At 38.9% G+C, this 25,777-nt stretch overlaps 1 protein-coding gene across 2 annotated transcripts in view; it reads left to right on the forward strand.

The window, feature by feature from the left end:
• The window catches only part of LOC134794704 (kinesin-like protein Klp68D), a 55,291-nt gene that overhangs the window by 25,192 nt on the left and 4,322 nt on the right, over positions 1 to 25,777 (forward strand). For both annotated transcript variants that reach the window (XM_063766482.1, XM_063766483.1), the window contains 4 exons: positions 15,661 to 15,854; positions 24,710 to 24,874; positions 25,188 to 25,324; positions 25,617 to 25,775. In XM_063766482.1, the coding sequence (XP_063622552.1) occupies positions 15,661 to 15,854; positions 24,710 to 24,874; positions 25,188 to 25,324; positions 25,617 to 25,775 (655 nt within the window). The remainder of the gene's footprint in view (positions 1 to 15,660; positions 15,855 to 24,709; positions 24,875 to 25,187; positions 25,325 to 25,616; positions 25,776 to 25,777) is intronic.

The following is a 25,777-nucleotide window of genomic DNA, read 5'->3' on the forward strand; positions in this document are numbered from 1 at the left end:
TTCGTCACTGACTCACTCACTTGATGATTATCAATACCTTTAGGGTACTTCCTGAAGTCCTCTAAGAAGCTGAAATTTGATATGTAAGATAGTTTTAGTACACAAACAACAAATAAATTCAAAAACTTGAATTTTTTAATCCCTAAAGGGATGATGAGGGGGTTTAATCTTGTATGGGGAATCAATAATCGCTGAACCGATTTAGTTGAAATTTGGTATGTAGATAGGTATTGTTATGGGGAAGGATATAGAATAGATTTCAACCTCAAAGTTTACCCTTACGGGGTGAAGGCCGATTTCAACCCCAAAGTTTACCCTTACGGGGTGAAGGGTTTATATGGGGAATCAGTAAGAAGTACATTGTGTAACAGATGCCCCCAGATACATATTTCAGGTTTTTTATAGTAAATGACCCCCAACCCTTTAAATTAGGGGATGGAAGATTGTCATAAGCAACTTACAAAAAGAAGTGAAATCCCACCAAAAACATTTTGATGTAAAATGTTGCCCAGACGAAACCATAAGGCTCGCACTGTCAAAAAGTTATCAGATCTCTTGCCAAGCTTCTAACTCTACAAGCCCTAACTTCACTAGCTCTACACCTTAGTCAAAGTATGTGGCTCGGCCGTTTCGTTTCTACAAGAACTATTGTATGTATAATAAAAAAACCGCGAGTCCGACTTGCACTTGCAAGTCGGACTCGCGTTCCAAGGGTTCCGTACATTACACAATTTTTAACAATATGTTTTTTTAGTGCAAAGTGAGTAAAATGTCTTTTTAAAACCCGTAGGGATCGGATCAAAAACTAAGTACTTAAGTCCGACTCACGCCACAGATTATACAATAGTTCTTACGAACAGATACTTATCTCTCAAACAAAACGCAAATACCTACCGTTTTGATACCTACACAAAAATACAATGGAGTGACCTTCAACGCGCTGCTCCCCGCACCGCGCGCACCGGCACAACGCTAGGGTTGCTGACGCTTAGAAATGATAAATAAATACCCACTTAAACAGAGGAGTGAAATAAAAGGAAAGCTAAATCTTAAATTATACCTAATATTCCGATTATGCTTTAGTGTTTGCGAAATAGTCATTTTAAAAGGTCATATGTCCCTGCAGTAACCGCAGTGTTTACGCCGTTTTATAAACCGCGCAATAATCCCAGCAAGAATTAGTTTTAAAACTTCGTGTAATTTTAAACCAGATAGAGATTAATGTTACTTAATTAATGTGAGAGTAAAGAAAAATAATAGAAACCCCATGAATAAAGGTAATTAATTATAAGTTAACCAGAGCAAAAATGAGTAGGCACTTTCCGGTGTAAACTTACTGTCGTTAAAATAAACATTTACCAAAATAAATTAGAAATTTACTACCTATTTCAAATAGATAGATATCTAAATCTATACATTTGTCACACATATTAAACATTACATGTTTAATTAAAGAAATTCAATAGTAGGTAGGTACCTACTACCCGCGCGATTCGAACTTTAAGATATCGCGCCGTTAGACATTCACTAGATATGAAATAGTAAAGATATGTGACGTTCCACGGCAAAAGGTACCTTATGGCGGCTGGCGCTTACGCTTATTATTATCGCCACTCCAATATTCAGTCGGGGCAATGGTACCTTTTGCCGTGGAACGTCACATATCTTTACTATTTCTTATCTAGTGGATCTCTAATTCATTTCCCGAATCCCGCCGTACGTGTAACTATCGTAAAAATTGACAGTGCGGCGCGCGGTGACGTGCGTACGTGAGCGCATGTGGCAACCAACTGGCTTGCTTTTCTACCGTGAACGGGAGCAGATTCGTAGGTATTAATCCGAGCTCGCGCAGAGAGTTCCATAGGCCTGCTCACGCTTAGCTCCACATTTCTAATAGGTTTTCCTGTCATCTATAGGTAAAGAGCTAATATGTGTATTTTTTTCATAATAAAAAGACCCAGTAGTTTCGGAGATAAGGGTAATGTTAATTTTTTGCCTGTTTTCTTAAATAACTTCTAAACTATTTATTTTAAAATATGAAAAAAATATATTTGAGATTATAATTCTAAAATGAGCCCCTTCATTTGATGTATAACAAAGATATAGTTTTTTTTCTTCTATTTATCATTCATCTCAAAAGTGACCCCTTTATTTAAATTTATATTACATATTTACTTTACATGTATGTCTTTGGGTTATAGACAAATTTCAACTTATTAGTCCAGTAGTTTCGGAGCAAATAGGCTGTGACAGACGGACAGCCAGACACACGAGTGATCCTAAAAGGGTTCAGTTTTATTCCTTTTGAGGTACGGAACCCTAAAAATAATGATTATAATAAGTTTTTCACCTTATGCCCATGTGGCGGTAGCAAAACAGCCAAGCCACATATTTTGACTAAGGTGTAGAGTTAGTGAAGGGGCTTGTAGAGTTTGAAGCTTGGCTCGACAAGAGATCTGATAACTTTTTAAAATTGCGAGTCTTAGGCTTATGGTTTCGTCTTAGCAACATTTTACATGAAAATGTTTTTGGTGGGATAATTTTTTACAGTATAAATATTTATTCGTAACAGTTAGTATTATCTTTTAACATGATTTTTACTGTACATCTGGGCCCTATTTCACCAACGTGACAGGTGCGACATTTGTCGACATCACTGTTACTGACGTCACAGGCCTTTATAGGCTACGGTAATCGCTTACCATCAGACGAGCGGTGTGGTTGTTTGCCACCAACCAGTGTTGGGCGTAATTAATTACTCGTGTAATTTAATTACTAATTTAATTACATGTAATTAAAATGTTTGTAATTTAATTACATAAAATTTAATTACATGTAATTAATTTTTCTATGTAATTTGCAATTGTGGTTACATTAATTAGTAATTAAATTACTCAATTACTTTTCATTTACCTTTTTAATAATATGCAAATATGAACAAATTTACTTGTAGTAATAATAAAGAAAAACTTTTATGAATTCCATTATACGCTGGATAACGTTATAACATATTTTTTATCCCAGCGGGCTCAGCACGGTTCCATTTTTATCGACTATCACTATGCGCGTCCCTTTCGCACTTACATACTTGTTATAACGTGACAGGCATGGTGACAAGGGATAAAAACGCGACCGTGCTAAGCCGCCTGGAATCATACCTTTACAGGGTACTATGTGATAAACCACGTTGAATATGGCGGTCGGCGCTTACGTCGCGTAGCACCGCATTAGTATTGGGGCGCTGGTAATAATGACGTAAGCGCCGACCTAAGGTGCCTTTCGGGTTGGACTGTAGCAAAGGGGGGGCTGGGACTTGGACAATTGTCACAAGAAATACGACAGTTGTCACGAAATTCCGACACAGAACTCATTTACTGTCAAGAATTACCGAAAGTTCTTTGAAATCTTGTGTCAATTGTCATCATTATCATCATAAACATCACAAGAAAGATACCCGTTTTTTGCCGATATAATAAAGTTTTTTTAAATAATACAATGATAGTGGCAAACAGTAATAAGGCCCGTCCGATGGTAAGCTATAACCGTAGCCCATGGATGCCTGTGACGTCAGCAACAATGAGACTTGTCGAATTGTCGCACCTGTCACGTTGGTGAAATAGGGCCTGGTGCTACATTACGACACCGGTGCTATAATAAGCACATTAAAACACTCCCTTTGGCCGTGTTTTAAAATTCGTCATTCGTTGCAAAATTTCTATTTTTCGCACTTCTATCGTAAATAACTACCTATGTATTAATAAAAAAAGTTACCTATATAAGTAAGTAGTTACTGCCTTTAAAAAGTATAAGTGTCTAAATGTTATTAGACTTTTTGATTCTTTAAAACGTCTTTAGGTCAATAAAGCAAGTGAAAAATTATTAGAGTTAGACCAAGAAAAGTCTGCAGCGATTTGGACAGCCCACGCAGTGAAGGTGTTATTTATAAGTCATAATTTCATAGAAGTTTCTTCAAATCGGCCTTATTAATGAGAGATTAAAAATATTCAAAATTATCTTAAAATATTTTAATCTATTATTTCATCTCATACGTTCAATAAGGCCCGGGACTGGACCTTTTTACCTGCACTGACAGTGGATCTTCTTAGCAACAAGTACAAATTCAGAATAATAGGGAGCAACTGCTATTTTTGAATGCTGGGCCTCGTTACCCGCCGGGCCTCATATGCCTGCACCTCACCTACCTTATTTATTTGTTTTACAAGGGGAAAATTTGTTGATTAATCGTGCTAATATTGATACCCAAACAAGCGAAACATTCTAAAATTGAACCACAAGCGTAGCGAGTGGTTCGTAAAGTTGAACCTCGAGCGTAGTGAAGGTTTCAAGGGACGAGGGTTAAATAAAATTTTCACTACATCAGCTCGTAGAGGCCCTCTTGATTGTTCGAAACGGATAAGAAGAGTGGCATTTAATTTGATGCAAATTTCGAGTTGTTTCCGTAGGTATACTCGTAAAGCTCAGTTGGTTGGTAAAATTGACTTTAAAATAATAAATATTGAATAACGTTAGTTTGAAATTGATTTAAATGATAAAGTAAATATTATCGGAGATATATATATCGGATATCGCTCTTAAACAAAAAATATATGTCGCTAGTCATTTATAACCTAAAAGCGCCAAATTACGCAAAATTATATTGAAATGACACCTGTCTATTGAATTTGAAGAATACTTTAACAAGGGTGGTTATCTGTATGACAATGCACCTAAAATAATTTTCAAATGTATCTATTATTTCTATACTTAACACGATAACGAATTCTACGTAAACCAAACCGCGGGCAATCCCTAGTTGTTAGAACATATAAACCTATCAGGTTGTAAACCTTACGCCATGAGCTGGCGACTATTTTGTTTTGTCTGTGGTTTTCTATTTTGTCAGTTTACTTGAACAAATGAATATATATATCGTTTTTCTGTCTGCACAAATAATGTTTTACTCTATTCAATCCTGGTAGAATTCCACTCTAAACCCAATAGGTTTGGGCCCAGGATACGCGAATAATTAGTACGTAAATAGTTTTCGGCAAAAAGTACAAAATTAATTCGAAAATGTCGAATGAAAATTTGTCGACGACGACCTCGTCTTCCGGGTCGAGTTCCGGGATCGCAGTCAATTTCGAAAAGCTCAGTGGCATAGCCAACTATGGAAACTGGAAGTTTTCGATGCGTATGTATTTGATTCACGAGAATCTATGGGATTGCACAGAGGAAGCGTCACCCGGCGTTCCCAAGATCAGCGATGAGCGTCGACAACAGAGAACGCTTGCAAAAATATGCCTGATGGTGCAACCGTCATCGTTTTCACATGTACGTAACGCAAAGACTGGATACGAAGCTTGGAACAATTTAAAAAAGGCCTACGAAGACAAAGGGCTATGTAGAAAACTAGGCCTGCTACGTACTTTATTTGGATTGAAACTAGAGCAATGTAAAGATATGGAGGCGTATCTCTTGAAGATCATGGATATAGATCAACAACTACGAGACATAAATTCTCCATTAGATGACGATTTCCTGTCAGTCATTATGTTAAGTGGTCTACCACCAGACTATGATCCACTTATAATGGCATTGGAAAACTCGAACGTTACATTGTGCAGTGAAACAGTTAGAAGTAAATTACTACAAGAAAATTTACGAAGAGACGATAAGACCGAAGAAAGTTCTATGTTTACAAACCGGGGTTCTAGTACAAAAAGTGTCAACAAACATCCATCGAAGGTTAAGTGCTTCATATGTAAGAAACCAAATCATTATGCGAAAAACTGTCCGAACAAAGCCAATAAAAGTAAGGAACGCAGTGAGAAGAGTGAAAAAGCATGCAACGGAACGTTGCTAACCGCTTTGACAGTTGACGTCAAGTCAAACTCGTTCTACGTTGACAGCGGCTCTACAAGTCACATGTCAAACAATAAAACGTTATTGCAAAATTATGTTTTGGAAACTCCGCGTTCAGTAACAGTGGCGAATAAAGAAAAGTTACATAGTGAGGGACATGGAACCGTGGAATTGTTGTTAAAAGGACACAGTGAAACTACGAAACTAAGCGACGTTGTTTACGTGCCGGGATTGTCAACAAATCTTATTTCCGTTGGCAAGATGGTAGACAAGGGACTTGAGGTGCTTTTTAAGAAGCAAAAGTGCTATATTTACTGTGGCAAAGACGTAATTGCCAGTGCTACGAAGGTGAACGGCGTCTATGAACTGGACATGGCGAGTCAACCGTCACGTGGATGCGAGCTAGCTGCGGCATGTCACTCTGAGGATTTGGGTGAGCGAGTGCCTGAGGTTCTTTCAAGGGATCCGGAAGCTGCTAATCTGTGTGAAACGAAGCCATCCCAGGAGTTGTGGCATCGCAGACTTTCACATCTGAACAGAAGGAGTATGGATTTACTGAAACAAGGTATGGCTAGTGGAATTGATTACACTAATGATAAACATACTCCGTGTGTAGCATGTCTTGAAGGGAAACAAAGTCGATTACCATTCCCTAAAAGGTCTTATACCAGAGCTACTGAGAAACTTGGTCTGATTCATACTGACTTAATGGGACCTATGCCAGTTTCCTCATTCAGTGGCAGTAGATATCTCTTGACTTTCATTGATGATTATTCTAGAATGACTTTTGGATATTTTATTCAAAGTAAAGATGAAGTATTGTCTGTATTTAAAACCTTTAAGAGTTTTGTTGAGAATCAAACTGAGTTAAAGATAAAAGCAATACGTTCAGATAACGGCACTGAATATGTGAATAAACAGTTCCAGATGTTTCTGAGAGAGCACGGCATCCAGCACCAGACAACCATACCATATTCTGCAGCCCAGAATGGAGTCGCGGAACGCGCCAACCGCACAATTATGCAGGCAGGACGCTGCATGCTGCAGGATGCTGGAATGGACCCGAGGTTCTGGGCCGAGGCGTTGAATACAGCAATATACATTAAGAATAAGTCACCAAGTAAGGCGGTAAGAGGGACCACACCTGAGGAGCTATGGTCAGGTAATAAAGTTAATTTATCCAATTTGAGAGTATTTGGCTGTGTTGCCTATGCAATGATCCCTAGTGAAAAACGTAAGAAATTAGATGCAAAAAGCAAAATGTATGTATTTGTGGGATATTGCGATGGATCAAAAGGATATAGACTGATTGACCCTCAAAACCCGTCTAAATGTATTAAGTCTCGAGATGTACAGTTCTTTGAAGAGAAAATGTTTAAAGATATAAAACTGAATCAGCAAAATCCTACTACTGATGGTCAGTTACATTTACTTAGTGATGGCATGGATAATACTACTAGAAATGCAGAACCTTTACCTGCAGATCCTTTGCCAGCTGATCTTATTGAGGAAGTACCTGAAGTATCTGAAAATGAATCGAGCACTTCTAGTTCCAGTTTTGTGGATGATCCTAACGATGTCACTTGGAATCCTGATATGACTACGGATCAAGGCTCCAGTGAGTATGAGGAAATGACAGACTCCGCTAATGCTGCGATTGCAATGACAGCTGCTTGTCAAGGTGCTGAACCAAAGACAATTCATGAAGCGCTGTCAGGACCTGAAAAAGAACATTGGAAGGAAGCAATTGCGGATGAGTACAAGTCATTTGAAAAGAACAGAGCCTGGACATTGACAACATTGCCTGTTGGAAAGAAAGCTGTAAAATGCAAATGGATTTTCAAAAAGAAACTTGGATTGGAAGGTCAGCTACTTCGTTACAAAGCTAGACTTGTAGCTAAAGGATTTACCCAGGAATATGGCGTAGACTACAATGAGACCTACTCTCCTGTGGTAAGATACTCAACCATACGTACTTTACTTGCCCTGGCAGTCAACTTAGACATGAAAGTTGATCACATGGATGTGAAGACAGCCTTTCTTAATGGTGATTTAAAGGAGACTGTGTATATGGAACAGCCAGATGGGTACAAAGTAAAAGGTAAAGAAAACTACGTATTCAAGCTTAACAAAGCAGTCTATGGACTGAAACAGGCATCAAAGGCCTGGTACGACAAAATTGATAATGCCCTGAAGGTTCTCAAGTTCAGAAAATCACTCAGCGAGCCCTGTGTTTACATAAAATCGAATGATAGTGGTAACCTCATTATATTAGCACTATATGTTGATGACATTCTGATTTTCAGTAAAGATACACCAGAGAAGAAAAAGCTGAAGGAAGAACTGATGAGAATATTTGAGATGAAGGATCTTGGTCGTGCTACGCATGTACTGGGCATGAGATTGACTCAAGATAAAAATAAAATTACTCTTGATCAGAAAAATTACATACAGAAAGTATTAGAACAATTTAATATGGCGGACTGCAAACCTGTGAGCACACCTTTAGAGACCGGCTTGAAATTTGAAAAGGGAGAACAGACTGATCCTGACTCAAAGTTCAGAAGCCTGATTGGATGTATTATGTATTTAGCGGTGTGCACAAGACCAGATATTGCCCATGCAGCAAGCCTATTAAGCCAGTTCAACAACTGTTATTCTGAAACGCACTGGAAAGCGGCGAAGCGTGTTCTTCGATATTTAAAAGGAACAATGGATTATTCCTTACAATATGAGAAATCAATATTATCTGTTACAGGATATGTAGATGCTGATTGGGCATCCAACCCGCTAGACCGACGTTCGTATACAGGGTATGTGTACAAGATTAGCGGCTCAGCAGTGTCATGGGAGAGTCGTAAGCAAAGAACCATTGCCTTGTCTTCAACCGAATCTGAGTACATGGGGTTATGTGAAGGAGCGAAGGAAGCTGCATTCATAAGGACCTTTTTACATGAATGCCTAGGTAAATACTTACCCATTACTCTATACAACGATAGTCAGTCGGCGCAGAAGATTTGCAACAGTCAAATCAACCATAGTAGAAGTAAACATATAGACATTCGACATCATTATGTGCGGCAAGTCGTAAGTGATAAAATTATTAACTTAGAATACTTGTCTACTGATCAAATGCCTGCGGATGTTTTGACAAAGCCTCTAACCAAGGACAAACATTTTAATTGTGTTTTTAATCTCGGTTTAAACTGTTCGGTTTAAGGGCAGGTGTTAGAACATATAAACCTATCAGGTTGTAAACCTTACGCCATGAGCTGGCGACTATTTTGTTTTGTCTGTGGTTTTCTATTTTGTCAGTTTACTTGAACAAATGAATATATATATCGTTTTTCTGTCTGCACAAATAATGTTTTACTCTATTCAATCCTGGTAGAATTCCACTCTAAACCCAATACTAGTACATATAGAAATAAATAAGTGTAGGTAAGTTTCCATTAGTGTACCTACTATTAACAATATAACTATTTACCATTGATAATAATTGTATAAACGTTTTGCGTATTTTTTACGGGCACCGCGCTAATCGCTAGCCCGCCACCGTCGATCGCTGCCTCCTGCCACGGCGCACAGCGCGGCGCGCGAAAACGCCGCGCGTTTGAAATGTAACTCAATATAAGCGCGGAATGCATACTTACGTATCAGTATTTAGTGTCGCCGTGATTTTATATTTCTAATATTTTGTGTGGGAACTAAGATCTTTATTATGACCGTGTAATATTAACTCTACAAACTTTAATTCAATATTGGCTATACTGCTTAACCAGAAATCAATATCTAGACAAGCACATTGTCTACATTTCTAACTTTTTACAAGTATACTAAGTTGATAGATTATATCGTAATTTTACAATATCAGCTACTTTAATTCTTTATTGACAAAGTAATTCGTGTTTTTACGTTCACCAGAATTAAAGCAGCTGTTCCAGATTTCTAAAAACCGAATATTGTGAATAAATTAAAGTGTTATTGAACATGTTACAGTTTTTTGTAACTTTAATTTTATATTTACATAGTTATTTAGCAAAATTGAAATATTTAAATATGGCCGAACGCTCCACCTATAATTTTCTAATATTTTACATAAATGTTATTTAACATGCATTCAATAACATATCAAAAAAGAAAAAACTTTAATGTTATCAAAACAATAACATATCAAAAAAGAAAAAACTTTAATGTTATCAAAACCCATTTTTGTTCCACCGCTGGTCTATTATCAGTTACGTTACATACGGAATTTCGTTTGATATATATATGCCAATTTTACCATGGATATTCCTTTACCCTTGAATGTATATATATACATTACGATGATCAGCTGTTAGACTGGTAGTCTGCATTAATAATGCACAATTCCATGTTTACCTTACGTAAGTAAATAAATATTTCAAGTGCGTGTCGTTGTTTGTTCAGCTAACAACCAATGCCCATTTCCTTCCATTTACAAACGTGCAATTTGTTTGTACTATTGTGCACACTATTTATTGACAAATAATAAACTTTATCATAAAGACATAAGGTACACAGATGGTCAGTTAAAGTATTGCTGTTAATGCAACCGTTACATTACGAACATTTGGCTATTCTTTGTTTTGTCGACCTTCTTTATGAAGATTATATCTTATCGTAGTTATCGTTCTTGATCACGCAAACATAAAACTTAAAATAGGTATTTTAATTTCGATTAGGTATCCATTAGGTACTACATTTAGGTCATGGTTATCATAAGCATTGATACTTAAACGACGCCCTATATAATGGCATATACATAGCTGATATACGTGCCCACGTGCAATGGACACACTTTACCAGCAGACAAACTGATATACATATAGTTTTAATAAGGTTTATGATTGGTCGGTAGACGTGTTGACGATGGTTCATCTGGATAAATTACGTACTGGTTGTCTAGGTAGGAAATTTGGTAAAAGATAATAAATGTTTAAATTAGCGAAGGTTTTTTTACGGAATGGTAATTTTATAGCAGATGGACAGACATACGCTGAAATTATCATTTGTTTGTTTCATTGTTTAGTGTTCGAGGTGATCGTAGCGCCCGCGCCCTAGCAGTCACGTAACCATTAAAGGCTTATACAAAATACAAACAAGTACCTAAGGCCATTACAGTTCTACCTGGCACTAGTTACTCATTCAATAGCTATTCATACTGAAATAGGGCTACCAGATTAAACATTCTAATAAATAATTCAGAAACAGTACACTATCTCATCAAAATGAAATAGGAATTAGACAACGAACCTTCGCAATTCTTGATATGTCTAATCTATTTCAATAGCAAGATCATCTATCAGTCTATCACTTGTAAATAATGTCTGCAATTCGAAATACAGTCTACATTTACAGAGGAACATTACAGAGAGGCATCGAATATGAAGTGCCATGCACTTGTAAACTCGAATGCAAGTACATACTATTGTACTATTTGTATACTATTAATTACGACAAAACATATAATATAATGTAATGCGACATAATTTTTCTTCGGCTACTATAATGCCACGGTATTAAAGATATGAGATTTGTCAAGATATCTTTGTATCAGGCAACCCTACGTTTAACCCGTTGGAACAAAAGGACTGCGGCTTCAACCCCCCGTCTAGCCGGAGCCCGTCGCGACTGCGGCGAAATCGAAAGTAAATTACCCGAAATTCATTACAATAATTACGTCGCGTTGAATTAAACATGAGCCTGCGTTTAACTTCATTCCTCCTCGTTATGTCGATGGATTAGCCGCAGTTGTTAGGTTAACAAACAATTATGTATCCATAGCTAGATTAATACCTAGTCAACAATTTGGGCAAGTGCTATACCTATTATGTACCTATCATATATTATGCAATCCTAAGATTGAGTAATGTCCACCGGGGGTAGGTTCATTTCCCAAACGATTATTCTGCGAGAATTCGTGTCCCGTGTGGTGGTTTTTTTCTCGCACACCGCTAGGCTGCCTCGCATTGTTTAGGTACCTAGATAGTTATAATAGTATGCTACTTTATTTACCTTAGATATATAAGTAGGCATACTAGGTTGTAGCGATGCTACATAATTTCCTATAGCAAACATATACTTTCTCATACAACATAACCTGTACAACATTAGTGTCGCATTTTCGACAGAATAACATACACCAGAGTATGACACTTATGTAAAACTGTAACGTACCTTCCTAGCTGCAGGTTGATTAGCATATCCAGCCGCATGGCTAGCTTGTTAGGAAGAATCAAGCCCAAACAACCATGCCACTTTGGCGAAACTTGTCATCCAAATTGCATGAAAAGTGCTGCACAGAACTAGACTTTATGCACACGAAAATGATCCTCGTGGTTCACTCTAACTGCTCAAATAGGTCACATCCTGATTTAATTAGTATTTTAGAATCATTTATGAAACTATTTAGAAACATAAAAAAGACTTTCGTTGGGTAGTTGTCAGTGTCAAAGCGCAATGACAGCCATAAAATAACGCGTTTAGTTACGGCATAAGCAGGGGATACTCCAAAGGAAACAAGGTAGAAACGTACAATAAAAATGTAATTATTGGTAATTATTATTAAACACTTAAAATACTACAACTATTAATGAACATTTATATGTTTTGAGAATTATTTGATTTGGAAAAGATTTAAGTTGGCTTGACGTTTAATGTGTTGATGTGAATCGAAACGCGACGTGACCGGTAGGTGAAGATTTGGAACTGACACTTACACTTGGAATGGGAATACGCTAGCATGTAGATGGCTCCTGGTTAAAGATTAAAAGGAATTGCCTCGTCTCCTTCCGCCGCCTGGTCCGGCTGGTGGGAGACCGATTTGTAATGTGCGTATATCGCTGTGCGTGAATTGTGCGCGTAATTTACCCAGTGCGTCCCGTGTCGCCGATGGACATGAGCCCGGCTGGTGGTCGTGTCTCCTGGCGCGTCGTTGCGCGCCCCCGATTCTGCTAAGCGTCATGTTGACGCTGCTTCCACGCCGTAGGACGCGGCCCTGATCTGCAGGCCGTGTGTCGGATGGCTATGCTGCCGTCCGACGATTCCAAGGTGTCTTCGCGCGGGTCCTTCCCGTGAAACTCCGAGCGCCGCGGGTTGTTCTCGCCTTAGCTTGTCACAGCTGGGGCTCGATGAACGCCTGCCGCCGGCCTACAATGTTCTACCTGCTACGCTAAGTTCCAGGATGAAAGCTACACCCGGTATCCGTGAGTGCACTAGACTTTCGTTTTAGGTTTTGGCCAAAACTCCGCGTTTCGCCCGTCTCGCGATCGTAGGGTAAGAATTACCATAGCGTCGGCCTGCAGCCGCCGATGGCTTGCACAGTTATATCACATTGTTCCTAGCGCCCGCTTAGGCGGTGTGCCCTGTACCAAATTAGTATACATAATTAAATTACATGTTATTTATTTGGCCCTATCTTTTCTCAACATCCCACTAGGCTCCCAATAACCAGGTTGATTCAACAAGAGGACCCTTGTACTCCAAAAGTCCAACGTTTTACGGCAGATCCTACCCGTGGCACTATTTCCATTAATTTGTAAAATCAGTTAAAAACATCACTTTTCCTGCCTTACATTCTATCTAGCTTCAAATCACATTTTTATTCACTACAATGTTTAAATCTTATTTTTTATTCACTACAAGGTATAGCTCTCAGACTCCAGAATAATATTTCTTTGCTATTGCTGGTCGCTTTGCAGATCCTTATAGATTCATTAACCCAAAATAAAGCTGTTTGTATACGAATAGATTTTTTTTGATTTGATTGTTACGGTAAGGTAATAAGTCTAACCTTGCGCTCAAATAGGATGTGCAAAAAATTGCTCGTTACCTCAGCTACGAAGACTACATTCAATTGCCAAGGCAAAACATATGCGCGTTAGACCATTCAAGAATTGCACTACTTTTAATACCCCTTAATGCACCAAATTACGCAATCCGAAATAGGTAATTTTATAATAATGTTGTGAAGTGCAATTACATGCATTTTCCTCGGCTCTTTAAGATCAAGGTTGTCTGTTATGTCGTGCCCTGAATATTTCGCTAATTGCTTTACAAATATGAGAGGAAGGGAGGTTATTCAAAACACATGAAAAGTTATGCTACTTATCATTACCTATATGAAGCCAATAAAATAGACCAATTCCTTTGCTTTACTAAGCCAAAAAGCTATTTAGGTATACACGTACATACACAGCAACACTCTTATAGTAGAACTAATATCAGATGAACTTTTCGTTTCGGGCTGGTGATGGTGGAGCGAAAAATTTGAATCCCCAGATATGAGCTCGACTATAACAGACCGAGGGCTGACATTATTGTCTTTGCAATAAGATTTACGAATTGGCAAACTGTGGACGTTGTTTCACATTTTCAAACTATGTGAATTTTCAATAACAATTGTTTGAATAAGGAATATTCCTATATTTTACATAATCGAGAAATAAACCCACTTTAGGTATATTTATGTAATCAAACTCATCAATTGACTCACAAACTTTGAATTGGGTCAACAACATCATGCACGAACAATCAAGTCGCGCGGGACTGAACAGGGCCTGTTTGTGTTTACTTTTTGCCAAGCTCCAACGAAAATGACAAAAACAGAAGCCATTACTTTTTATGACCGATTGCAGCGATTGGTAAGTATAATTTCGCAACGAAACAAGGCTTTATAAACAGGTACTAAGATGCATTTAATTCTGTTTTCATGAAAACTCCAAGGTAAGTAAATAAGGTGCCCTCTTTATTTGCTTTTATTTATTATGAAAGCTTTATTTTCTGGCACCTCTTGGACATTGAACGTGGTAAACTATACACGATACATACCTACATGCTGATGTGCCTATATAGCTGGTACTCATAATGGACTACGAGCCCCGATGCAAATTATTTCGTCTAGTTCCACGCAACAATTTTGTTTATTTTAATAAATTTTACACATGAACATAAAATGACCCAGTAATGGGAACCATAATAACAATGTTTAATGTAGTTTATTTTGATCGTATAATAAAATTGCATGGGACGTTTATTGCTGAAAAAAAGGACTTATCAAAAACGTTGTCCAAATCATATTGTCCTCTCCTACAGCACTGCTGCATGCATGGGCTCGAAACAAAATTGTCAGTACATTGGCAGAGCCCTATTGCTTTCCCTAGTAATAGCCCTTTTCACATGTGTTGTAATCCTACCCGTCAATAAAAAAATAAAAAATCATTATTTTTTTCTTTCAGTACAAACGGTATTTCTTGTATTTGGATTTAGTTATTGCAGAGTATTACCATATAAAATTAAATTACATTAGTATAAGCATTAAATATTAGTAATTTTTAAACAAAAACATTATTTTTGAACAAACGCGAGAACCTCAAAAAATGACTAGACGAAAACATGTGCATCGGGGCTCGTATACCTATCTATTTCATGCGAATACTGTAAAAAAACTAGTCATGATTCGCAAAGTTATAGCCGCGTTTAGAAACAATACATTCTCAGTACAACCATGAGAGCCGCCGCTGCAATAGAATCTCCAAAAGCAAGATTAATAAAAATCCATACCTACCTGGACTCGAATACGTATTTGGGGGCGGCCGGGCCGGCCGGCAACGGGGGCAACCCCCATGGCCTGCCATAGAAGAAATTTCGTTTGTTCAGCGGCGTAAAGCATATTTGTTTTCGCTACAGGCCTTGAAGCATAGAACCCTGAAGACCTCTGTTATGTTAATCATATTTACCGCTTATTTAAGAATGTTTATCGTTGTTGTCCATCAGGAGTTGAACGGCTTCTACATCCCAGAGATGACCTCCATCGTGTGCAAGTCGGCCGCAGAGATGGCGCGCGCCCTGCGGACGGGCAACCGCGTCCGCGCCTCCGGCCGCACCGACATGAACGAGCACTCTTCGAGATCCCACGCCGTGTTCCTGGTCACGGTGGAGTCGCAGCACAAGCCCAGCAACCGCATCCGGTGAGTACCTACAGCATTCTCTAAAGTCTGAACACCGCAGAAGGGCATCTGGATTAGGGATGCAATAAATACGAGATTAATTAAGTTCAATAAAAAACCGACCAAGTGCGAGTCGGACTCGCGCACGTAGGTTTCCGTACCATTACGTAAAAAATGGCAAAAAATCACGTTTGTGGTATGGGGCTTTGTTATGACTGCTCCCAAGGAATATCGATTCATGCAGCTCGCTAACCAAAGCATCTTTCTTTGAATTTTTCGAATAGTGAAGCCGAACTGAAACAAAAGCTAATTGGCCGTAATCCAATCCAATTGATCCTCGTATCACGATCCGTTGAAACTCACGCAGACAGCTAATTTAGTTTTAATTAACACAAGTTAATTACTCATCCCAACACTCATGAGTTGGATCGTTGCTCTCTGAGGAGTTCGTGTTAAAATCTCAACAATTGGCATTGGCATCTATTTTTATTGCTTCTTATCTACGAGTAATTGACTTAGAAAATCCGTTATATTATTTGACTGTCAAAGGAACCTATCGTCACGCTTTACCTAGGCAATTATAATTACCTTCTAGATAAATAATCATACTCTTAACAATGTTGTCACTAAAATCTGTTTAGTATAAGTCATTGTTATAGAAGATATCATCATGCTATTGTCTTAACTAGGCATTTTAAAGTGGCAGCGAGTGGGTAGCTACTGGACTGGACATGACCCACTTTAGAGATGATGCTATCCTAGCTGACACATCAGGACGCAGGCAACCTTCAGTAGTGTCATGCCGTCCTGGTGGATTACACATTAACGTTGTCCTTGTGACTGAAATACATATGAATAGTTATTAAAATGATAGACCTTTGGGAGGATGGATGGAGCGACGATGAAGATTTCTATTTGAGGTACTTACTACTTTTTTAGTAATTTGCTAATATATCCACATTGAAGTGTGCGAAAATATCTGACACAGTTATTTGTAGATAGCACCATAAGAGAGTGCCACATATTTCTACTCGGTTCGTCGTACTGCTGTCGTGGTGGTTATTACATATTTCATATTTAGCTTACTGAGAAACGATTTTTGAATTGATGATGTTCGAACTACGTCGTCTGCAAGCCTATGATAGTAAAATTTAAACATTAGCTTAAACGGACTCTAAAACGTTTATTGCTTATCTGATTGACGAAACACCCATTCCTATGCAGATTGTTACATTAGATATTGCAATGGTCTAATTAGTTGTCAGTCAGTATGTCGATGTCGGTATGATCGGGAAGTCACGGCGCTCGCTTCCGACGCGCCGCGTGCGCACCACAAGAAACATAAACAATGGTTCCGCCATTGCCTGGATGTGACATTTGTGTTTGCCAAAATTAATTTATAAGATCAGTCCATATTAGAAGGAACCTATTCAGGAAACAAACAACAAGCTAACGAAGGGCTCAGAATTATGTCACTCATGCAGGCGCTCTTTACAATATTGTAGTTTACAAAATCCTTGAATGTCTTGCTCGTTTTGCTCCCCTTTCATGCGTGAGGACTGAAGTTTGGTAATTTTATTGGCTACTTTACACGCGAACATTGAAATTGCAGCGATCCTGATGTCACTTCCATAGAATAATATGAGCGATAGAGTTGACATATGATTTTCCGAATAACAATTTTCACGTAAGGCCAATGAAAACGAATAAAAATCCGAATTTTAATGATGAAAGTTCAAAAATCAAAATGTTTAAGGAAGGATACCGCAGCATATCTAGACGTCATTATAAGATGTTTGTGAAAACCCCATTGCCCAATTGAACACTTTCAATTTTCCGAGATATCAATCGACATGAGTATAGTGCGTAAGTATAAATTTATGCGCTAGTTTTTACAAGTTTTTTCAATGTTTTTACCAACAGCGGAACTCCAATATTCATGTGTTTGTATAGTGTTTACACAACGATTGGCAAACACGCGGTGTTTTGTGCAATGTCGGTTAAAACAAAGGTAATCAGCGGTTTGGTGCCTCGTCGTTTGGGCGTTTGGGAAACCACAAATCATAATAATCTGAGCTAGTTACGTAAATTCTACTAATATCATTATAAATGCGAAAGTGAGTTTGGCTGTATGTTAGAGATAAACCGTTTTTAAACTGCGCGCCCCAGAATTTTGGCATTGAGGTTTTGTAGTTGGATTGTACCTTACATTGAGGTAACTTTGAAAGCTCTGTAATATCTACTAAACCAGAAGCAATTCATACTTTAGCAACACTTATGCTACGGCAACGCTTATCATGGCATCCTGCTTATACTATTGCCTGGGCTTCTAGTTTAGTAGATACTAGAAATTTTCAAAACTGCCCCGATTTCAAAGTTACCTCGCCATCTTAGGTGATTTTATACGTTAACAAACACTGACGAAGAAGACGCGGACATAAATTAGTTGACCGAAGCGTAGCGAAGGTCTACGTTTTGACTGGGGCATTTTGCTTTCGTATGTCCGTCCGGATGTTCTCCTCTACAGGTCACAATTCTCAACCGATTCTCGTGAAATTTTGTGACCAGATTCTATGATTAAATAAAATTTTTGTCAATCGTTTTTGGATTTTTTTTAAAATGGCGGAGTCGTGATACCTCGCTCCTAAACAAATAGTCGTATCGATATCATAAGAGTTTTTTCTTTTTGAGATATGTTCATAGATTAAATGGCCAAAAATTCAGAAAATTTATTTCGCTGGTTTCGGAGGTATTGAGATATTTAATTTTAACTAATTTTAACTTGAGAATGAGTAGCTAAATTTCGTCAGCTTATCTACGAACTATTTGGCTCAGTTTGTAAACGTTCACTTTTTTTTGTTTGCACAGAGAGTCTGGGTTCGATCCCCAGTATTTGTATGCTGGGATATAATTTTTTATTTTTTTTATACTTTAATGTCGTATTGTTTTTTTTTTTAATTTACTATATTTAAAGCTCTTAGCACCATGTAATTTAAAGCTCTGCTCGCGAGGTCTAAACTCTACAGCTCACAGAGCCACTAGTATTAATAGTGTCTGCAAATGCATGTACCTAAGTAAATGTCCGTCAACAACCGTTTCTACCAGCTTGCCGATTTTACACCTTACTGCAAGGAGATAAGAGAAAGGTCATGAACATGAAATGATGTTTGTGTTGTGTATTTAGCAGACGTGCTCGCCATACTTGGTGACAATTTGCATGCAGTGTTAATCATGCTACACGAGTTAAGTAAATTACTGCATCCTTTGACAATGCGAGTCCTTTTGTTCACTTCGATGTCTTCTTTCTGAACGATTCAACGTCTCCCTGTCATAACAATTTACGTATAGAATTCTCTCCGTCTAACAAAACTGATGTTTAACAGCGGCAGGTCACAAACTATGTTAATCATTCTGTTCCCTCCCTACGTATGACACCCGTTCTATTTCTCGGAATCTATTTAGGTTGGTTCTTAATTACTGCTCGATGCAGTCGGTAGCTTGATCTTCAACCCACTGAGGTAGGGTAAAGTCGTTTTCAGCAAACAACAGAGGGCGGCGTACCGTGAAGGTCGTTCTTCTTCCACCGGCCTCGCTCGACATTCGCCTGCTCGCGAATTTTCCGCATTCTACATTACGAGTATTGCCCACTCGCTTCTAAGTTACCAAACAGGCTGTAGGGTGTACCACTAGCAAGTCTAGCAACCCATTTTTGGCAAGTGTCGTCGTGCGTTGAAACTGGGATTTTCCGCATTTTGCCCACGCGCCACTGACGTTACTGAACGGGCTGCAGAGTCTAACGTAACAAACCATTTTTGGCAAATGTCGTCCAACTTCCTACTTGTCTTGTACTGTAGGTAGAGTTGGCAAAACTGGTCCGTTCTTCATTATGAACTCCCGATTTTCCGCATGTTGCCTACGCACCATGACGTTACCAAGCAGCCTGTAGATTATTATTTTTGAATAAAAAAATTATGATAATAAACAAAGTAACTACAACAGACAGATATACAACATTTGAAGTTACAAGCTATATAGGTTGCACAGTTCACACATGTAAATGTATAGTTTTTCGCGGCAGGTCTTCTAACGGCAATTTTAATTAGTCAACTTACGCGACATACGATAACCGATATGTAGTGACACCAACGTATGTTAAACGCTCGGCGCGGCGGGATGGTCGCGCCCAAATCGATAGTAAAATGAGCAGCATTACTGTAATGGGGTTACAATTTAGCAGAGCACATGTTAAGAGTTATTACTCGCCGTATAAATAAATAGGTACGTGTGTTGTAGCCATTAACGTTACGTAATGAAAAAATAAGCTAATGCGTTCCATTTGCCATAGCAGCAGCGTGTGTTTTTAGTTTACAAATAAAAAATACAAGCCTATATAAGAAGAAACGGCGAAAGAGTAGAAATGGATAGTTCTATTCCTATATTCACATGGTGAACTTTGTCTCATCTTACAACCTTTGAAAAAAAATGTTCGTTTCTAATACATTATGCTTTTCATACCACATCGGAACGGAGTCGGAACTTTGCCATATAACTGATTAAAATTTTCATCGTATCAGAATTATTTGCTCAGTAGTTTTAAGTAGTACAGTCGCCATCAGATATATCGGGGCGGATAAGGCGCTCACAAATATCTGAACACGTCTCTATTGTCAAGGCGTTAGAGTGCGTGTTCAGATATTTTTGAGCACCTCGGACGCTCCGATATATCTGATGGCGACTGTACCTACCTAGGTTAATAATTGCTTTATACTAGTATCTGAAGGTTAATTCGCGTCCTGCAGATCGCAACAATGCCTAAATCAAGCAGCACTCAATTTAACGCTTGCTATCCACTCGTAAATCGCGAAAACAGTAACCACTTACAACGTACCTATATTAAGTGCACTATCGACGGTCTATTTCTGATAAAAGTAATAAAACATACGGCCTCTTACGCTGAAAGCCAATTGCGGCGTCGTGCTGAACACAAGTTGTTTTTGTTTTGTTTTCTGTTTGATGGATGTGTCGCCCCAAAATAGGAAACCTTAGTCTTATAGGGAAAAAGTCCTAGTGATACTTAGATTACGCGAATAGATTCGATTAGCAGATAATTTCCACTTCGACCAATTTTCACACGTCCACTGTGGTAGCTCGCATACCTACGCGTCGTGTGCGTCTGTGTTTATATGTTCTTCTACCTTTATAGCCAACTTGTAACCTGTAAAAGACTTTATCGTGAAAAACTACAAGTGTGTTAAGTGGTTAAACGATAATCCTGTAGTTAACTCCCGACCTCGCGGCGTCGCGATTATCGGTAACAATTCGCACACACATCAGGGACGCCGCCCCGTTACTGATGAATTACTTTTTTTTAAACATACATTAAATAAATGTGCTGCAATTTACTCGATTACTCATATACTCATTAGTTTTTTTTTTCGTTTCTTATATTTACAATCATACTTAAAAATCTTAAAATACTTAGGTAAATAATAAATGTAGAAAAACTAGCTTTGACTGGTATCATCAAGGCGCATAATATGATGATTTGTAAACTTATTGCAACGAGATGAGTTAGAGTAGGTACCATTGGTCAGTTAAAGTGTGTTGCTGTAGATACTTGTTAAGTTAGTATAGTGTAGTCGCGGTCATTATGTAATTTGTATACGTTGTAAATACTTACAACCTCTTTATGCAATAATGCAAATAATAAAAAAAACACTTGTTTATGAATGTGACTGTACCACACGGAAATCAATGATTCCAGAGGCGAACTAACGCTCAAACAAATGATTTGTACAAATATGGACTGGCCATCTGCATATCGCCTGATGTTGGTAATGCGACCTCGATCTAACCACTTTAAACATGCATTTTTTCCGTTTGTAAGCAACACACACAAAAACTGACGGTCGGTGAATCTTATGTCTTTGCAATAGGGTTTGCGAATTGTCAGTTTACGGCATGAATATTTATTTTACAAGGTCTTTTATCGAAAGTATCATAATGGTAAAATTAGTCATACATTACAATATGATAATCGATGTATCTTCCTTCCGCACATAATATAAGGCCATTAGCCGAGTTAGGAAGCCAAAACACATGTGGGCGCATTGCGAGGGTCATGACTTCTATCGATTCACATACCGCTTTTTTTTTTATTAGTAAGCTCGTCCAGAGTATAATTTGATCTTTACATTCGTGTAACGTTGACTACACGTCCACAATTAAGACCTGTGCACACCGGATGCATGTTCGTAGACACACGCAGCCGGTGTGCTCTGGCCTTTAACACGCTGTCAGCTCAGCAGCATTTTTTTTTATTTAGATCGCAGCAGCGTCCTATCTGCCGCAGTGTGTACGCTCTGTTCGTAATAATACGGGACTCTGATTGATGATGACCGGTCCCTAATGTGTATGTGCCCGACATATTATACGTCTGTCAATAAAGAAATGACAGCAGCCGTGACAGACGACAAGCTGCCTTTTATTTTTATAGTCAAAAACACATTACACTCTTTGTAATTTACCATCCACTAGACTGGCGGCCCGCCAGGAAATTGATTAGCTTTTTAAACATGATTTATTTCACGCAAAAATTACTCAGAAATCTTAGAATAACGACCAGTTTTATGGCAGTTAGGGCACTAAAATCTTAATTTGTCTCTCAATGAAAATGCAAATGTAAACACTAAACTTTCAGGATCGATAAAGCTCTAGTCTAGTTCTAGACTTGTCCAAGCTCAAGGTGTCTCAATAATCGAATCCAGCATCCGCGCCTGCGCTAAGGGCGGAATGTCAAATCTCAGTCGGGTCCCAGTTGACTCAGAGACGTTCGGTTGAACCGCGTGGGCGCGCGGCCTTGCGGCTATAGGCTTTATTGTGTTCGGACAGGTGTTATAATAGATGACATAACTACTTCCTATGTCAATTGATTTTCGACCCACGAGTTTGTTTACATATGACGATGTTTATATTTACTTTTCGTCATTAGTAGTGTTCCGCGATTTTACTGCTACTTCACTACAATGAGGATAAAGTTTGAATGGTATGTTTATGTACAGTTTTTGATTCACGGTCACCGTTGAGGAAATAGCTTATCGTGGCTTTTTGTATTAAAACGAAAATATCACGAGTGACGCGATTCCTGAAGGAAACTATGCAAGTGTGCATGAATCAATGCCCGACGTGCGTCACAGTCATAGAGTCGCTTCCGAGAAACTATTTGATTTGCACCCCACGCGATTAGTAATGTCTACAGTGTAGCAAGCCAAGTATTAGGCGGGACTTGTTGTCATGTCACAAATACATTATTATAGATGCATTAGTTAAAGCAATTAACAGTTCGATCGAGCGTCAACTGACAATAATGATAATTTCATCTCAGTGCAAAATGTTGAAAAGAAAAGTTTGCACACACGTAACCAATATTTGAGTCTACTATTTTGTCTCCTACAGCAAATTTCGCCAAGTTTCATATGTCCCTGGACTAAATAAGATATCGGATTGACCTAAATAACAATTCCTAGGTTGGCAGCGTGCTTATCGTCCCTGGGTAAGTTGGCATTGGCAGTACGATTCGCTGTAGGTACTTACTAGATTATATCTCCCTTACCTACTCGTATACCTACATATCATACCTACTCGAAGCTTCCTATATCAGACTTCTGAAAAATCTTTGACGTCTAGCGTTCATGCATACCTATTTTTGAAACATGCCTGAATTTTTTTCAATTCAATTAATTTATTTCAGTAACATGTCCATAAATTTTGACAACAGACATCGAACGTTATGAAAACAGGCCCAACAGACGGAAGTCGCGGAAGCAATTTGAAAGGAAATGGCCAATAGAGCCGCGGGTCAACAACATCAAACTGCACTGGATTAGCTGAGCCCCTCATAAAACGACGACCCATATACCATGTCCATACTTGCAGTTTACACGCCCGTCTGTTTCGATCCAAAAATATCGATATTGGAAGTCGTTAAGAATGATGTGTTTACGTTGTCGACTTCTCAACTCATCAACTGAAACTTTTCATCAATTGATCTAAAAAATATGGACATCATCGCTATAATAGTTTGCAATATGAAGATAGCTATAGCTAAGTTGTTTTGGTTTATATTTATCGTAAAATGTAGGTAAAATCAGGTAGCATAATAGGCTTGATGTGTACCTACATATGGAAAATGATGAAACATCCCAATTAACGAACGATGTCATAGATTTTTGAAGGCTTCGGGCGAGATACAGTAGTTTGACTTCAGTTCGACCGCGGTTCACACACACATCCCGAATATTCCGTGATTGCAAATATGTACATATACTTACACTGTATGGAAGAAAGGTGTTTACATTATTGAGTGTTTCCAACTTGAAAGTTATAACAAAAGCAGTTAAAACGTAAATACCAATGAATGAGTGTTATTGTGTTAATTAAAGGTGATTTGACTTCGCCTTCTCGAAATCTAAATACACGGGTCAAGAAAATGTATTCTGTTTACCTGCCTTTATTGTCACTACTCATGGTCGCGGAATAATAATTGAAGTCTCAGACGTCTCAGTAAATGGTCTCAAAGTTTGCCAAGCAGTGTTTAAACAGGACACAGGTGATTTTCTCTTGTGTCCTGTTTATCTTGATCTTTTACATCAGAACTTCTCCAAGTCCCAACTCACTAGGGTTTTCAACCCTAGTAAAGTATCTGTAGAGGGGCGCAGCGAAATATTGCCTGTCTTACTGGCAAAGCTCTGGCAAAGGGAGCATGAATAATTTTGTACTAAGCAGGCACGATGCAAAAACTTTTTTGCAAAAACATAAGGTCCATCCAAAGTGTTGCTGTGAGTACTTCTGTTTTAAAACGTAACATTTGCTTTCAGCGTCGGGAAGCTGAACCTGGTGGATCTGGCGGGCAGCGAGAGGCAGAGGAAGACCGGCGCTGGCGGCGAGAGGCTTAGAGAAGCAGCTCGCATCAACCAAGCGCTTTCATCCCTGGGAAATGTGATCTCAGCACTCGCCGAGAACAGCCCTCATGTGCCCTACCGGTGAGTACAGAACTCCTATAGTGAGACGAGCCCCCTGACTGAGCCGACTTGTATGGGAAGGGAACGCGTTGCCGAGCGCATATGAAGTTCCTGGAGTTTAAAATTTCCATTGTCCATCCCAAGGGTCTCCACACCTTTTCACCCGTAATAGCACAGCGCTTTCTCTACGCGGGTCGAACTGTATGGATTTTTTCATTTCGCGGCCCAAATCGGCATGCGAGTAGGTATTTGTGAATGCTAGTGCTCGCAGTAGGTAGGTACACCAATATTTCATCACCACTGGAAATCATGTGTTAATTGGGTCGTGTTGCAGGGACTCGAAGCTGACGCGCATCCTGCAGGACTCGCTGGGCGGCAACAGCAAGACCATCATGATCGCGGCGGTGGGGCCGGCCGCCTACAACTACGACGAGACCATCACCACGCTGCGGTACGCTCATCGAGCTAAAGGTAAAATCAGAATTATTTCCCTCAACCTGTTTGTTATTACTTAAAACACTGAAAGTCAACTCGTAAGCCAGACAGTTAACAAGAATCATTGTCTGTTTAAAATAAAGGTTTAAGGTCCTCATTAGTAATATGTTACGTCATTAAGTTGATGTTATGCCTAGATACTCCTGGTTTTCGCGCCGACTTCGTGTTGCAAAACAATAATTTCACTAAGATTTGATGTTTTTCAAATTTAACATGTGAAACATTCTATATAAGTATCCTAATTGTAAATGGTATGATCCTTCGACAGCGATAAAGAACAAGCCGATCCGCAACGAAGACCCGAAGGACGCGAAACTGCGCGAGTATCAAGCGGAGATCGAGCGTCTCAGGGCTCTCATCTCTCAGCGCCGCGCGGCCGAGAAGCGTCCGCGCCGCCCGCCGCGCGGCACGCCCGACCCCAGACCAGGT

This window comes from Cydia splendana, chromosome 11, assembly GCF_910591565.1.
Source record: "Cydia splendana chromosome 11, ilCydSple1.2, whole genome shotgun sequence".
NCBI lineage: Eukaryota > Metazoa > Arthropoda > Insecta > Lepidoptera > Tortricidae > Cydia > Cydia splendana.